Source organism: Trichosurus vulpecula, chromosome 1 (genome assembly GCF_011100635.1).
Source record: "Trichosurus vulpecula isolate mTriVul1 chromosome 1, mTriVul1.pri, whole genome shotgun sequence".
NCBI lineage: Eukaryota > Metazoa > Chordata > Mammalia > Diprotodontia > Phalangeridae > Trichosurus > Trichosurus vulpecula.
The window spans coordinates 186,362,976-186,380,386 of record NC_050573.1 but is presented as its reverse complement, the minus strand read 5'-3'; the positions used below and the strand labels follow the sequence as shown (position 1 = coordinate 186,380,386).

The following is a 17,411-nucleotide window of genomic DNA, read 5'->3' as shown; positions in this document are numbered from 1 at the left end:
AAATTAAAAGAACCAATGGTGTGATTTTATTAGGACTATATAACTAATATGTCTATTTTATGTCTCTTTATTTGCCCTTAGAGTAAGAAATGGGAAGACAACTGTTGGTTTTTTTTCCCCTGAGATGTTATCTTAGGTGGGGGTTTTATTTCAGTTATGAAAAAGTGGCTCACTATATGCATATTACTGTATACGGTGATTTTAAGTAATGGGGGTGACCCTGTCTTTCAGCTTGTCTTGATTTCTAGTTTTTCCAAGGCTATCTTTATTGTATGGATTTTTGTATTTGTATCTTTTTTTTTTTGTTTGAATTATCGGGGAAATTCTAAATTGGCATGTATGTAACCTGATTAGTTTGATAGATAGGTACTGGGACCAACATGTTGCTTAGATCCCACAAGATTTCCAAGTAAATACTGTAACTAATGTCTACTTCAATTTATGATACCATGGTCTTTGCTAATAAACATATACTTTTAAAATTATAGAACTAACTCTTAAGCACATTTGCATTTTTAATTTGAGAACCTAATTTAATGTTCACATGTTCTGATAGATTTGAGTATAGATGTACCTATCAGGATTATATATCTGACTGTGATTAAACCCTAAACACACTAAACATTATTTTCCCTAATAAGGAATACTCAGTTTAGCAATTGATGTATTTATTTATATGGAAAATGTACCCGAGGAGTGTATATCATATACTATAAAAAATCCCTTATTTAATAAATACAAATAATGTCTTCATGTTTTACTGCCGTTCTCCAGAATCTAAATTGCAAAAGTCAGCAGTAAACACCAACCAAGCTATGTTCTACTTCAAGACCTATGGCATTCAGATTGATTTTCAGTAGTACAATGGCCATCCACACATACTTGCATGTTGCTTTTAAGAGTTCCTTTGGAGAGAGTTGGTATGGATCACCATTTACTGTCCTCCCCAGACTTTTAAGTTCTGTTTCATTCCATGTGGGCTATATAGCTAGCAGGAACCTTAAGATCTAGTCCAGTTCCCAATGTGGTACTATGGATAGAGTTCTGATTCTATCAGGAAGAACTGGTCAGTTTTGGCCTGAGTTACTAGTAGCTGCCTCAGTTTCTTCAATGTAAAATGTGGATAATACTAGCACCCACCTCCCAGGGGTGTTGTGAAGATGAAATGAGACAGTCTTGTAAAGTATTTAGCACAGTGCCTGGCAGTATGTAATAAATGTTTATCCCTTCCATTTTGAATAGATTAGAAAAAGAAACTAGTACCTAAAGAGGTAAAGTGACTTGTCTATATCATATCATAAGTAGAAAGAGTCAGAATTTGAACTCAGAACTTCTTACCATGAATATATTCTTTTCTATACTATACTGACTTGTAGGACTGCTTCTAAAATTTTCTTCCTCTTGAAACTGCCTTTGTCCCTTACCTCATGTCACCTGCCAGTAGGTACCCAAAAGCTCCCCACAATAACATACTCTCATAATAATATGCTCAGATTAACCCTTCAAAGTTATTGTGTTTCATAATTACCTTCCCTTCCCTCTTTATGTCCCTAGTCAGAACTCCTACTTTGATCCCAGCCAGGAAGGTGTTAGTTAAGAAGACAAATGAACTTAAATTAATTCACAGTGAAGTATTCATGACATTCAGGCTTCCTTGGATATTAGCATTTTTTTTAAAGTTGTTTCTGTCCTAATTAAATCTCTTAAGAGTTAGAATTTCAGGCACTTTAGGGGTGAGGGTTTTTGTAAGGCCTCTCCTTTGTCACATATCATACACTCATGTGTAGTAGTCTATTCTACTTTTCCAAAGGTTCATGCTAACAGAGCATGATAAAACTGTGCTCAAACCATATTTTTAAAGGCTTGATTGTATTCTTTTCCTGCCCCATACAGTGGGAAAAGGGGATGCATAGAGACAGGCAGACTTACAGTATAGGCTGTGAACAGTAATGGTAATGGAAGAGGAAGGAAAATATTAAAGTAGTTATAAAAGCATAAAAAACCTGGAAGTATTTAGTATACTGGGTAAATACCCTGACATATTAAGGCAGATAAGAATGATAATTGATGCTAGGTCATCAAAAGTAATTGTATTCAGTATACTCTAAGAAAGCAAGGAAGCATGAGAATAATCTGATAAAGATGTCCATCAAAAAGAATTAGAAAAGGGTTGACCTGTGAAGAATAAACTTGAAGTTTCCGAGAAAATTCATTTTGTTAGAACTTTCTACCTGTATTGTGTCAAAATTTGTCTCTGACTCTTCTGGTAAATAAGTTTTGGTTCTGCCTTTTATGTGGAATGCCACTTTCTTATGCCAGATAAATAGAGTGCTGCTGAATTTACCTTAATTTTCTCATATATTAGACAGCTTATTTAATAAAGAAGCCCAAACACACACAAAAAATTATTCCTTGCCCAGTTAATTCCAGATCCTCATTGTTATTTTTAGTTTATAGTCTACATATCAACTATTAGTGGATATCCTCTTGGAGGGAAGGTGAGGGTTGGGGATAAGGGAACATAAAAAGTTTGTAAAATCATGGCAGACATTATAGATAGCTCACTAGAGCTGTGCTGCAAAAGAATGATTAGTTATTCAACATTACTTTGTGTTTTATCAAAAAGTAATTGGTACTTACAACTTTAGATTTCTTTAATTGCTGGGTAAAGGAATAAAAGCTGTGAATTTAATCCATGCATGTTTCTTTATTCTTCTAATAGCCACCTAAAAAGACATCTAAAAAAGAAAAACCCAAACAAAAAACTCCTTCTAAAAGCAAAAAATCTGTTAAAAGTGCCAATGTCAAGAAGGCGGATAGCAGTACCACTAAGAAAAATCAAAATAATTCCAAAAAAGGTAAAAAAAAAAATCATCCAATTTTTCTCATTATATTACACAGCAGTGATGACTTCAATTTAAAATTTATGTTTTTTCTGGAGGAAAGTCTGACAAACTATAGAAAGATACTGTTACATGTCACTAATGTCATTCTCTATTTATCTTCTACGTGTTAATTTTTACCGAAAGATAAAGTAGAATAGGTGCTGACTCAGGGAATTGCAATCTAGAAAATAATTAAAGTGGACCTTTGAGATACTGAAAAGTCACATGTTGACAATTTTCTAATTACTAAAGATAGCTTATACAACAGATTAACTGATTTAGAAAATAGTTTTACCATTCACATTTTATGGTGATTAGTTGAGTTGATGGAAAATTATATGTATGCAAACAGTGCAAGCCCAATACTTATTTATAGATTGTCTTCTGAAAAATGATTGCCCTTCTAACTAAGAAAGTCTTTCGAGTTCTATAATGAAATGTTTTCTAAATTTAGAAAGTGAATCTGAAGATAGTTCAGATGATGAACCTTTAATTAAAAAGCTGAAGAAACCACCTACAGATGAAGAACTAAAAGAGACTGTAAAGAAACTTCTGGCCAATGCCAACTTGGAAGAAGTCACAATGAAACAGATTTGCAAAGAGGTATGTGTACATATTTTTAAATATTTGCTGTTTTAATTAATAAATTCCTTGAGTCCTTTTTTCTTTAATAAATTGTGTTCAGATTTGTATGCCATTTGGAACAATTATATAGAAAAGAAATCTTAAGCACAAGATGAAATTTTGTATAATTTTTATTTGTTCATCCATTTATTTTTAACATTTAATTTTAAAAATTTTGAGTTCCAAATTCCCTTCCTCTAAACCCCTATTCCACCGATTGAGAAGGCAAGCATATAATACCTATTATACATGTGAAATCATCAAAATATTTCCATGTTAGCTATGTTGCCTCACTGCCCCTCAACCCCAAAATGCAAGAATCATAAAGAAGATGAAAAAGTACTTTCGATCTACATTCAGAGTTTGCATCAATTCTTTCTCTAAGGTGGATGGCATTTTTTATCGTGAGTCTTGGAATTGTCTTGGATCATTGTATTGATTAGAGTAGCCAATTCCATAGTTTGTCAACCTTACAAGATTGCTGTTACTGTTGTGTACAGTGTTCTGGTTCAGTTCACTTCACTTTGCATCGGTTCATTTAAGTTTTCCCAGGTTTTTCTGAAAACATCCGCTTGGCATTTCTTTTTTTTGTTTTTTAAATAAATTTCTTTTTTATTTTTGGTTTACAACACTTAGTTCCACACGTTTTTGGGTTCCAAATTTTCTCCTCCCCCCCGGGGAAGCCCTTCAAGATGACAGTAATCCAATGTAGGTTCTTCATATACCTTTCACATTGAACTTATTTACATAAAATAGTCCAGTTATAATGAAGAATTATAACCAATGGAATGAATCATGAGAAAGGAGAAATGAAACCACAAAAGGAGGGAAAAGAAAAAAAAGAGCAAAAAGTGTGCCTCAATCTGCACTCAGACTCCATAATTCTTTCTCTGGATATGCATAGCTTTTTCCACCTTGAATCTTTTGGAGCTGTCTTTGAACCTTGCGTTGATGAGAGGAGTCAAGTATATCAGAGTTAGTCCTTATAGATACCATGTGCCTGTAATCGTGTATAATGATCTCCTGGTTCTGTTACCCCCACTCAGCATCAGTTCGTATAAGTTATTCCAGGCTAAAATGAAGTCTGTCTGCTCCTCATGTCTTACAGCATAATAGTATTCCATTACATTCATATACCACAGTTGTTTAGCCATTCCCCAATTGATGGGCATCCCTTGATTTCCAATACTTTGCCACCACAAAAAGGGCTGCTATAAATATTTTTGTACAAATAGTTCTTTTTTCTTTTTCTTTGATCTTTGGGGATATAGACCTAGTAGTGGTATTGCTGTATTAAAGGGTATATGCAATTTTATAGGCCTTTGGGCATAGTTCTAAATTGTTCTCTATAATGATTGGACCAGTTCACATCATCATCAATAATGCATTCATGTCCCTGCTTTTCCATATCCCCTCCAGCATTTGTCATTTCAGTTTTCTGTCATGTTAACTAATCTTATGGCTGTGAAGTGGTACCTCAGAGTTTTAATTTGTATTTCTCTAATCAGTAATGATTTAGAACATCTTTCATGTGACTGCTGATAGCTTTAATTTCTTCTTCTGAAAACTGTTCATATTCTTTGACCATTTATCAATTGGGGAATGACTTTATTTTTACAAATTTGGCCCAGTTCCCTATATATTTGAAAATGAGACCTTTATCAGAGAAACCTGCTATAAAATTTTTTTCTGCAGTTTCTGGCCTTCTTCCTAATTTTAGCTGCATTGGCTTTGTTTGTGCAAAGGTTTTAATTTCATGTAATCAAAATTATTCCTTTTTCTTCCTGTGATCCTCTCGAGCTCTTGTTTGATCATAAACTCTTCTCTTTTCTATAGATCTGACAAGTAAATATTTCCGTGCTCTCTGATTTGCTTATGATAATCACCCTTTCCATCTAAATCACAATCTTAGTACACTGTGTGAAATGTTGGTCTGTGCGCAGTTTCTTCCTGACTGCTTTACAGTTTTCCTGGTAATTTTTGTCACATAGTGAGTTCTTGCCCCCAAAGTTTGAATCTTTGAGTTTATCTAATGCTAGATTGTGTGGTCATTTACTACTATATATAGTGTCCATCCACACTGATCCACCACTCTATTTCTTAGTCAATACCAGGGACATTTTGTATAATTAAAAGTTTTATTATATAAGTTGTTTTGCCATAGAAAGCTTGTACTTGTATTGCTGGCTCACTGTGTGATGGGGAAAAGCACTATTTCAGGCTGGTAGTATAATATGCCATCAAACTTACTACCTAGTACTTATTAAGTAGCTATGCTCTGATTTTTGAAGAACTATACAAATGTCTTGCATTTGAAGTTATATAGAATTTTAATGTTAGAAAATACTCTAAAGGTCATCCCTAGTGAAAGTTTGCCTTATAAAATAATTTAGACTTAAAGTCATCTTTGCTTCTCTTTGTAAATTTCTGTTGACAAGGAGAGTACTACTTTCAAAGCATTTTGTGGCATCATTAGTCGATAGAGAGAAAAAAAAATCTACCTTTCCTGTAGCTCCTGTTTACTCTAGTTCTGTCCTCTGGAGCTAAAGCAAATAAATCTAATCACTATACTTACCAACTAACTGTCAGATACTCAAACCATAATTATCCTCTTCCCCCCTCCAGAAGTATTTTCTTCTCCAGGCTGAACATTACCCCAGTCCTTTGATTGCATTTCATTTAACATGACACAGTTCATCAAATTTCATCTTTATATATTGCTCAGAAGAATTGAATGTAGTACTCCAAATGTAACCTGTCCAGCACAGTATAAGGGGACTATTATTCTAGATACTTTGGTTAACACACCTTAAGATTTCATTAGGTCTTTTAACTGGGTATATCACAGTGCTGTCTATTCTTGAACTTTCTTTAGAAAGCAGGATGTTACATGTCAGTTTGTCAGAGTTCCTTCCTTTGAAGGATCATTTTGTTTTTGTTTTTTTCTTTTTTCAAACTTTTATCATGTGCAGTTATGTAAAACATTTTCGTATTAGTCATTTTGTACAAAAAGGAGAAAGTGAAAAACAGCATGCTTCAGTCTGTTTTCAAACTATCGGTTCTTTCTCTTGAGGTGGATAGTATGCATCATCATTAGTCCTTTGGGATTTTCTTGGATCATTGTATTGCTGAACATAGCTAAGTCATTCACAGTTCTTCGTTGAACAATATTGCTGTTACTGTGCACAGTGTTCTCCTGGTTCTATTCACTTCATTATACATCCGTTCATGTAAGTCTTTCCAGGTTTTTCTGAAATCATCCTGCTTGTCATTTCTTATAGCACAATAATATTCCATTATAATCATATACCACAGCTTGTTTAGCCACTCTGCTGTTGATGGGCATTCCTTTGATTTCCAATTCTTAGCCATCACAACAAGACCTGCTATAAGTATTTTTGTACAAATAGGTCCTTTTCCCTTTTTTTGGAATGTCTTTGGGATCTACACGTAGCAGTGTTATTGCTGGATCAAACGGTAAGCACAGTTTTATAGCCCTTTGGGCATAGTTCCAAATCGCTCTCCAGAATGGTTGAAGGATCATTTTGAATCTTAATTCTGTCATCATTTCTAACTGATATCTCTTATGCCATCTGCATATTTGATGATAATGTGTTTTATATATGTCTGTATGGATGTACATACAGATTTTACATATGTCTGTATATAATCTATTAAAGTTTAAAACTGCACTGAAACTTTTGGGACTGTAGGGGGGGAAAGAGGTCTGTGTATGTATGTATGTATCTTAATCATTGTTGAAAACGTTGATGAGGATATGGTAGGTAGGAAGCTCTTCCCAGGTTGACATCTCAGTGCTTTGAAGCATAAGGTTTTTTGTTTTGTTTTTTTTTGCTGGCTATGATGACACATGCCTGTAATCCATGCTAACTTCGATCCCTTGAGTTCATCACTTCCCCAGTTACGGTAGCCTGAAGCTGATCCAGTATTTGCATTAAGTCTAGTCAGTCAGTAAACAATTATTAAGCACATATTATGTGCAAGGTATTGTTCCAAGCACTGGGGACACAAAAAAAGGCAAAAGACAGTCCCTGCCCTCATGGAGCTCACAATTTAACAGACAGGACCAATATGGTATGGCTCCAGAAATAAAAAGCTACCAGGCTCCCTAAAGATAGGTAAGGGGGTCCAGTTTGGAAATGGAGCAATGGGATTGGACCCATGGGTAGCAGCTATACTTCATCCTGGACAAGATTTGAAGACCTAGACTCAAACGAAAGAAAAAGGCAGTTTTTTAGCCAATATAGTCACCTGGGCTTTAGTTTTAAAACTAATCTTATGGATTCATGCTACTCTTTCTGTATTCATTCCTGGTAATTTATCCATCCTTTTATCCTTTACATATTTGTTTCTGAAATCTAAGTTTGAAAGAGAATTTTCTCTGAAGTTACATTGCTCTATTTAGATATCTCCATCTTTTTCAGTTGTTAATAGTTAGAATTTGGTTTAGAGCCCCCCATCACTGGGCATAATTAATGCTTTTTAGATGGCATGTCTATGGAATCATATCACTCTTTTCCTCAAAAGTTCGTGAAGTAACAGCTTTGCCTTTATTGTTTCATTTGCTTCCTGAAGTGAAATTGTCAGCAAATCAATTTATCGGATTTTCTTCTTTTTGCATAGTTGGGCTTAAGGTTTGAATACTTGAAGAACCCATCCCTTACCTGTTGTTGTATATGGTCTCTGTTTTGTGATCCCCAAAGGGAGGTATTGTCCAGTTCTCCAACACAGCCTCTGGTATAATATCATTTGTGATTTTGTGTTTCTCTTTTTAGCCTCATCCACATTTTCCACAGTATTTGTGCTCTCAGGTTCTATGTAAGGTTACATATGTTTGCTTGTTCTCTCCTCCTTTACTCCCTTCCACATACCCTACAGTCCAGTTACAGTGGCTTACTACAAGACTGTAAGACTTTTCCATCTCCCACCTCCTGGAATGATATTCCACACCTCTATTCTACCTCCTAATTTCTTTCCAGAATTAGCTCACATCTCACCTGCTGTGGGAGGCTGATGCTGCATCTGCCGTCAGGCTAAGATTCTTCTCCTTAGGCTGGTGTGCACAGTACCTGCCACACAGTAATCACAAAGTAATAAAGAGCAAGCATCTTGATGTAACAGATTAAGAGCAGCAACTCAGAAAAGGATAAGGCTCTCTTAGTGGCAGGTTTATAGAAACATAGATTTAGAACTGGAAAGAACATTCTGAATCGTCTAGTCCACCTGTCATCTTGAAGATGAAGGAGGTGATGCCATGAGAGGTAAAATTACTTGCCAAGGACACCCAGATCAGTAAATACCTAAGTCAGTATATATAGCCAGGTGTCTGATTACACTTCCAAGGCACTTTGCACTATACCTAGCTTCCTTTTCTTAGGCTGACTGATAGATAGCAACAAGAAATGACAACTTCACAGTAAGGGGAATTTTTTTTTAAATGAATGAATAAAACAAAGGTTCAAAAACCAAGGGATATCTAAGGATAGATAGAGAATGAACAATAATTAATGTTCATGGATCATCAAGAAAAGGTCATATTGAGCATATACTTTTCAAACAATTGTTTATTTTAGGCCTCAATGGGAAGTAAGATAATCAAATCTAAATTTCTCATTTTACAAGTCCAAGGAGATAGGTGAATTGTCCCAAGTTCACATAACTAATTAGTAGCAGATCTAGAAAGAGGCCCCAGGTCTCCTGACCCTGAGTCCACTGTTCTACACTATACTGTATAGTCACTTTTTTTGTTTTTGCAAGCTTATAATCTATTCTGTGGGCAGCTAAGTGGTGCAGTAGATAAAGTGCTGGACCTGGAATTAGGAAGACTTGAGTTAAAATTTTAGCCTCCAACAGTTACTAGCTGTGTGACCTTGAGCAAGTCATTTAACTCTGCCTCAGTTTCCTCATCTATGAAATGAGCTAGAGAAGGAAATGGCAAACCATTCCAGTATCTTTGCCAAAAAAAAAAAAAACCCAAATGGGATCAAGAGTCAGATACTGAATAACAATAAAATCTACTTTAAAAAGATTTCCATTTAAAGTGATGGAAACTATGTTTATACTTCAAGAGAAAGCTCCTGTTTTCTAATAAATTCACTTGCAGGAAATACCTTTTATTGCCTGGTGATGCTAGCTACTCTGTATTAAAGTGTTATTTTAAATTGATCCTCAGATCCAAATTTTAGTATTTTTTTTGTTATTGTTGTTCAGTCATTTTAGGTGTGGCTGACTTTTTGTGATCTCATTTGGGGTTTTCTTGGGAAAGATACTGGAGTGGTTTGTCATTTCCTGCTCCAGCTCATTTTGTAGATGAAGAACTGAGGCAAACATGGTTATGTGACTTGCCCAGTGTCACAGAGCTAGTGTTTGAGATCAGATTTGAACTCAGATCTTCCTGACTTCCAGGCCCAACACACTATCCCCTATATCACCTAGCTGCCCAACTTTAGTATTGCCTTATACTAAATAAAAATCTATTACTTTGGCTAACCAGAACCCTTAAGAATATGGTTCAGTATTGCCCCACATTATGTTCTAGACAATAAATTACAATTATAGCAAGACTAATGCATTTTCAGGTTTATCTTTCATCAAGAAAAATAAAAATATGTATTGGCACATCCATTCTGTAAATTTTTTTAAGATAATGGTTTCTACTTGTGACATAGAAAAAGAAGTAAGAAAGCACTTATAAGAGGAAATAAGATAGTGATAATTAACAATCAGAAATACCTATATAGTAGTAAAACTCTTTAGGTCACACATTGTTAAATATTAATTTAAATGCAAAATCATCATTTTAGTAGTAAGGATTATAAATTTATTGGGCTAGAAGAGAGGAAATGTGTAATGTTAAAATTTCTTAATTTTTGCCATACATTTATCAATACTTGTAGCTGGTAAATTACTAATCTCTCTTACATGAAAGAACAAAATATATATTTTGATGATGTAGTCTTATTCTTTTTCTTTTGTTGCTCTCCATAGGTGTATGAAAACTATCCTGCTTATGATTTGTCTGAAAGAAAAGATTTCATTAAAAAGACTGTTAAAGAGGTAAATATTTTCATTTTTTGCAGAGTTTGATTGCATTTTATATAACTAGAACATTGATCTTGCCTTAATTCTTCTTATCCATTCCTATCTCATCCTCATTAATCCTGTGAGCTGAGCAAGTTGTTAACATCACAATTTGACAAATAATGGGACTTGAGAGGTACAGAAAGCTTATGACAACTAGGACTATAACTCAGAGGACCTCTTGCTCAATATTCCTCTTGTCATTCCACACACTTGCTATTATTCTCTTGTACTGTGTCATTGTGGTTTTTTCCTTTCAAATAAGTAGAAGAATATATGCTATGTTTTTGTCCCTGTTGCATACATAATTTCTTGAGCAAAGAAAAAATCCCTGAATATGTGAGGGAATGACTTATTACATGCTGCCTGCCATTAAGAGTACTCCTTCCTATTGTGGTACCTGTGTTTTTACTAACGTGAATCTTCACTAGGTTCTTAGAATACACTGTTTCCTTCCTGGCAATGTATTATACATTTCTCTCTTCTCTTTCCCCCTACAGGGGTGGGTCTCAAGGTTCACATGTGGCCCTCTGGTTCCTCAAGTGCAGCCCTTTGACTGAATCCAATTCTGTGACATTTGGATTCACAGGGCCACACTTGAGGACCTAGAAGTCCACATGTGGCCTTGAAGCTGCAGGTTCCCCACCTCTGCAAAAAACATACACTTTGACTCCTCCTCCCATCCCATTTCTTGCTCTCTCTCACACACGCATATGCGCATTATGAGTTCTAAAAAAGGAACTTAATACAACATGCTCAGAATGTTAAGTTCTGAGTATAGAAATCTGATATGTTTCTTTTTCATTTCAGTTAATTTCATGAGACAGAGATAATTTATAAAGGCTGCTGATTTGGATTGTTCCCATGAATTCAAAGATCTGATAAACACCAGCAAAAAGAATGTATTTCCTTTTTTAAATCTTTGTTGGTTAAGCATTGTGTTAAGCAGAATTGACTGCTGACTTTGTGTCATAAGTGTTATGTAAAAATTTGTTTGAGTTCACCGTTTTAAATTGCATTTCTGTGCAGTTTTATTAGTTAAGATTTTTGCATGGCCATGAATGTTCCCTGCTTTTTTTATAGTTGTGTATTTTGTACATTTTGGATTTCTTTATATAAGGTAATGGACTCTTGGACTGTTGTAGCTTTTAGTGTGCTTAATATTAATAGCTTGCTAATGAAATGCTTTTAATAATCAAGTAGAACAAAAGTTGTTGTAACTATTGGCATCTTATATATGCAGAGTTTGGGTTATTGCAGTATTTGGTATAGAAAATATTTTGAATACACATTCTGACTAATAATCTAAACTTAGGGTAGTGTGTTCATTATATTCAAGATATACAGTATACATGCTATAAATATTTGGGTGACTAAATCTGAACTATCTCTTACATATGTACTGCAAATTATCAGCATGATAAAACAATTGGCATAGATGTTATTTTTGTACTTTTAAAAAACAGATTTGTTGTATATAAGGTTTTCATATTTCTTTGTGCAAATCAATTTTTAAATCTATGTATCTTTAGAATTATAACATGAAGTGTCAGTGTTTTGCCAGAAGGCTATGATGAAGCAGTAGAAGTGGAAGTTATAAAGATAATGCTGAAGGAGTAGTTAGTTTACTCATTCTTTTCCACTTAGTCCTGTTTTGCCTAGGAAGTATAATCTATCTGTAGCAAGCTATACAATATGACTGCAAATGCATTTTATATTTCAAGGATTAACTTTAGCACATATATAAATCAAAACTGCTTCAGAAACTTTGGAGAAAGGCTCAGATGAGTATAACCACCTCCAGCTCATAACAAACTTGAATTCAGTTCCATTTAACTCATTTTTGCCCACATAAAATATATTACTATTCACAGGAAACAGACTACTTTTGTAGTAATGATGTAGAAATAAAACAAATGCCAAATGAAGATGATGTAGTTACATAGAATTCAGCAGCAGCAGCCCCCTGTGACTAAAAGTGTTGCTCAGAAAAGCCAATAGTACATTTATTTTCACATTAATGGATAGATATGTCACATCAGGGCTGTTGGAGTATAAAATTTTTGGCCAATCAAGATGTTAGTTGATCTCAATAGAAGGAATCATTTCTCCTGCATGTGATTCTTCATGAGACTAAAACAACACATTTTATTTTATATAGACCATATCTTAGATCATTTTGCCAGATGAACTTGTATCTAATTCTGAAACTTGTTAAAGGGAAACATTTGGTCTTTGAAGCATTTGAATAAGAAGCATTTCATTGTCTTTGCATCTAGGGACAGTGTAAATTACTGAAATGTTGAGTTTGAATGGTGTTTTCCATGTGGCATACTGGCACTTGTGTTTCCTTTTAATAGGAAGTTATGTTTGACTTTTTTCTTGGATGAAAGTTATCAGAATTTTAGGGTATGCTTATAACTCAGGTGGCTGGAATAAGCTACTTTAATCTTAAAGCAGATCCCAAAACTGACTTCCAGTTTTAAAATAAAAGTTCACTTTTTTTCCCCTGTGCAACTTGTCAGTGAAAAAAATTAAAATTGTGAGTACGGAATGTTATATTTGGTTTTTTGCATTTGGTTCTTATACCCTGTTTCTTGTTGTCTTTTGGGAAACTAATTGTAGGGATTATACTGAATAAAATTTATTCCTTTGTGTTTTTAGTAAATACAAAAAGCTGTAACCTTTTCTAAAAATGTCTCATCAAAACTCTCAATTACTTGACATTTTTTTCTACTTTTAGGAAAAAGTTGCAATGTTGTTTTAACCCTTAGGAGCTAATGTTCAATGGCAAAGTTTACTTTCAGGGATCAATATGAATTCAACCCAGTCTTAGCCTTCTGTATCTACAATGATAATATTTAAAATGACCCAGAGATAAAGTTATTTAGTATATTGTACTTAAGTTACATTTTAGGAAGACTTTTTAATAATTTGAAATGAAAGGGGTTTGTTTGATTAATCAGGGGTTTACTGGAGTAATAACATAGGTTTCATATCTGTGATCTTACATTTCTTTATATGAGGTAATAATCTCTTGAGAGTTTGTAGCTCTTAGTGTGCTTAATTTAATGATTTGTTTATGAAATTCTTTTAATATTTTGACATACAAGCCACTCACAAGTGTTTCACTTCGAGAAGTGAAGTATGTCATTCCTTTATTTGATGATAATCGTTACATTTCTCTCTGTATCTTAAATTCTTCCAAATGTATTCACTTTCCCCACAATTAGCAATCTTTCTTCCTCAGTACTTTGCCAGGCCATCACGCCCTACTTTGGCTTCACTCTCCTCTCTTCCCAGTCCTAACCTGTTTGTGAACCAGTTCAATTCTACACTTGTACTCTTTTTTTGTATTTATTTAGTGTTTTACTTTTCCCCAGTTACATGTAAAAACAATTTTTAACATTTGTTTTTAAAACTTTGAGTTCCAAATTCTCTCCCTTTGTCCCTCTACACACCCCCTCGTTGAGAAGGCAAGCAATTCGATATAGCTTATATGTGCTACACTTGTGCTCTTGAATCCCTTTTCCCTTTGACTTGACCCTTCACCTAATCCCAGCCCTGGATTATGCCTACTCTCTACCTCCAACAGTCCTGTTTGTTCCTGGAGGAACTACTGACTAGGTCATTTACAAATTTGTTACATCAGTCGGGCACTACTTTTATCCCTCTCTAACTGATTCTCTTTCTTTCCTACTCTGTACATCAACTGTTCTGAGTTTCTGCTCTGTAGGGCAGTTTGGGTAAAGAGCAGCAGAGCCATATAGGGGGATAGCAGTTAAAACTTTATGCAAACCTGGAAGTATGGACATCTGAAATTTCTATTTGTAGAGAATACCCAGTGTTGCTTATCTCATGACTGCTCCAGAAGTGGGCTGCATTTTGGACAGCCCTGCAGTACACCAATCACATTGGTAACAACAGTGAACTCAACAGCTTTTCAATAGGAGTCATGTTTTTCACTGTGCAGACATATGCACCAAAGAAAACATGCAAATTTGAATTGTTTCAACTCAGCAGTAAGTTTTCAGTATAAATCATTTCCTTTTTATATCATTCTATTTAAGGGATGCTATCATAACTTAATTTCTTCTTTGTGTTTTTGAGTGTTTTGGTTACATTTTTGTATGAGTGTGAAGAACAGCAAGAAGGCTGTTAGGGCTGGGCAGTAGAGTTTAGGAAGGGGTGAAGGATGGACTATGAAAAACTTTGATGATGTCTCCCAAGACGTGCAGTGAAGATACATCTTACAAGAAAGTGACTAAAACTTCGAAGAAGTTGTTTCCAAAAGCTTTCTAAAATGATGATGAACATTTGAATGAACTAGAGAGTCCTTGTGCATTTTAACCAGTCTTCTGGAGATGGTAACCCTAGGAGTACTATGATAAAGTTAGAAAAAGCATTAAACTTGAATTTAAAAGTTTGAATCTTTGGGTTTTAATACCAGTTTTGTAATGGGCAGGTGGTAATAAGGTTGGAAAAGTAGGTTGGAGTCGGGTTGTGAAGCACTTTAAATGCCAGACAGGAGTTTATATTTGATCCTAGAGCAGTTTGAGTTTGAGTAGAGGTGTGACAGACTTGTGCTTTAGGAAAATCACTTTGGCAACTTTGTGGAGATAGAAAACTAGGAAGAGGCAATAGACCAGGTGCAAGGTGATGAGGGCCTGAATTAGGGTGTTAACTAAGTGAGCAGGGAGAAGTGGCCATATTTGAGATGTGGAGATAGAAAGGACAGGATTTGGCAATGTGGGATGAGTAAAATGTGAAGTGTTGAGGCTGAGTGAATGAATAAAAAAGCATTTGTTAGGCATTATGTACCAGCACTATACTTAGAGCTGAGGATACAAACAAAAAAGTGAGTCACTACTCTCAGGGGAGTTCACATTCTAATTGAAGGAGAAAACACACAAAGGAGGATTCAGCTGAAGGTTGGATAAGTAGTTCCAAGGGTTCCATGGAGGTACAGATAGGCAAGTCAGGTAGCAAAGTGCCAGAAATTCTGGAGGGCATAATAGTAAGACAGATGGGGAAGACTGGTGGTCCTCCACTAACTGGAAGGTTTATAGTTGATTCCTTATTCATCCAAGGAGTGGGAGCTACGTGCACTCTATAGGGTTAGGAGGGCCTGAAGGGAACTGGCCTACCACCTTGGGGAAGAAGGAAGTAGAGATTTTAGGGCAGGGAGGAGAAAGAGCCATTGGAAGTAAGGTTGAGGGATGGCACCTTTTGGCACTTGGGTTGTCTGGTGCTCAGATGGGATCTCAGTGGTCCAGAGGAGGTGAGTATGATGCTGAGATTGGGAACCTAGGTGACTGGAAGATTGATGGCACACTTAACAGAAATAGGGATGTTGAGGAGTGGGTTTGGGGAATGATAGAATATAATGAGACCTGCAACCCAGATCACAGTCTCTCCAAATTTGCTCATTGCTTGTGACTGTCCCACCCAAAATGCAAAAGGTAGGGACAGGGAAGTAGCTCCCAGCAGTCACTGCCTTGAGTGTGCAGTTCACTTTCTGAGGGGCTTCTGGAGCAGCCGTGAGATAAGCAACACTGGGTACTCTCTACAAATGGAAATTTCAGATGTCCAGATTTCCAAGTTTGTGTAAATTTGTAACAGCCTCTTAAGCTTCCATAATTCCTTATCTCATTGCCCCCATCCTGTCTCCACCCCACCACCCAATTTATGCCAGCTATTTAGCAGATATTTCATATGAGAACACTTAAATGAAATCCTTGGCTTGCTTTTGAGGGGAAAGGTAGATTATTTCACTGAAATACATTTGGTACAAGGATATTTGACTTATAGGTCTGTGTTTAGGAAATTAAGCTATAGAATTATTGCAGATAGTATTTATGTTTATTTCTAATTTCTCTAAGAAAGGTCTGAAAGCAATTTTTACCATTAATTTGTAGGAGAGCATGCAAATGGGTGAAAATATCAGTGCCTATTTAGTTTTCCCCCAGAAATTACCACCACAATACCTAAGCAGGGAGTGGGTTCCCCAGTGGACCTGTGCAGGCTGCTGAGGGTGCCATCTGGAAACTTAAAACAGTGATAGGAGGAGGTATAGTGGGGAAGTTTTGGGCAATCATGAGTGATGGGTAGATGAAACTGTACCGGACAAGTTCTATTCCTGACTGTGAAAGTGAGATGCCACTCACTTTACCGTCCTATGAATGGCCGGGCACACACTGCTTGGGGTCATACCATGATCACCCCCTTTGGAGACCATTTTCTAGCCTTCATCTTTATATCTTGTCAACTTAACAGTAGCATGATTTTGTCAAATGCTTTGCCAAAATCTAAGCAGTCTGTACCCACCTGGGAATAAAGAATGCATTCCTCTGAACTATCAGTCTAATATAACTGTCTAAAGAGCACATTAGTCTGCATAACTTGGCCATGAAGCTATAGCAGGCGGCCAGGTGATGAAGTGGAAAGAGTACCTGTACCTGGGACTATTCCTGTACCTGGAATCTAAAAGATCCGAGTTCAAATGCTGCCTCAGGTACTTTTTATCTGTGTGACCCTGGGCAAGTCACTTAATCTGTTTCCTCATCTGTAAAATAGGGATAATTGTAACTACTTCCCAGAGTTGTGAGGACACAAAATGAGTTACTCAAAAAGCTCTTTGCAAGCCTTAATAAATTGCCCTATGTAGCCCTTAATAAATCCACATGTAAATGCTAGCTATTATAATGGCTTTTTGACCACTGCTTCTTTTTCCAGATGTTCACTATCCTTTCAAAAGGTTCTAAAATTTTACCAGAAATTGAAGACAAGTCCTAGACCTAG

The 17,411-nt window shown here is 35.6% G+C and overlaps 1 protein-coding gene across 1 annotated transcript in view; it reads left to right on the top strand.

The window, feature by feature from the left end:
* The window catches only part of DEK (DEK proto-oncogene), a 29,811-nt gene extending 16,505 nt beyond the window's left edge, over positions 1 to 13,306 (top strand). Inside the window, 4 exon segments of the mRNA XM_036741450.1 lie at positions 2,723 to 2,858; positions 3,340 to 3,488; positions 10,518 to 10,586; positions 11,421 to 13,306. Coding sequence (XP_036597345.1) covers positions 2,723 to 2,858; positions 3,340 to 3,488; positions 10,518 to 10,586; positions 11,421 to 11,432 — 366 coding nt within the window. The 3' untranslated portion in view covers positions 11,433 to 13,306.
* Positions 13,307 to 17,411: the final 4,105 nt, after the last annotated feature.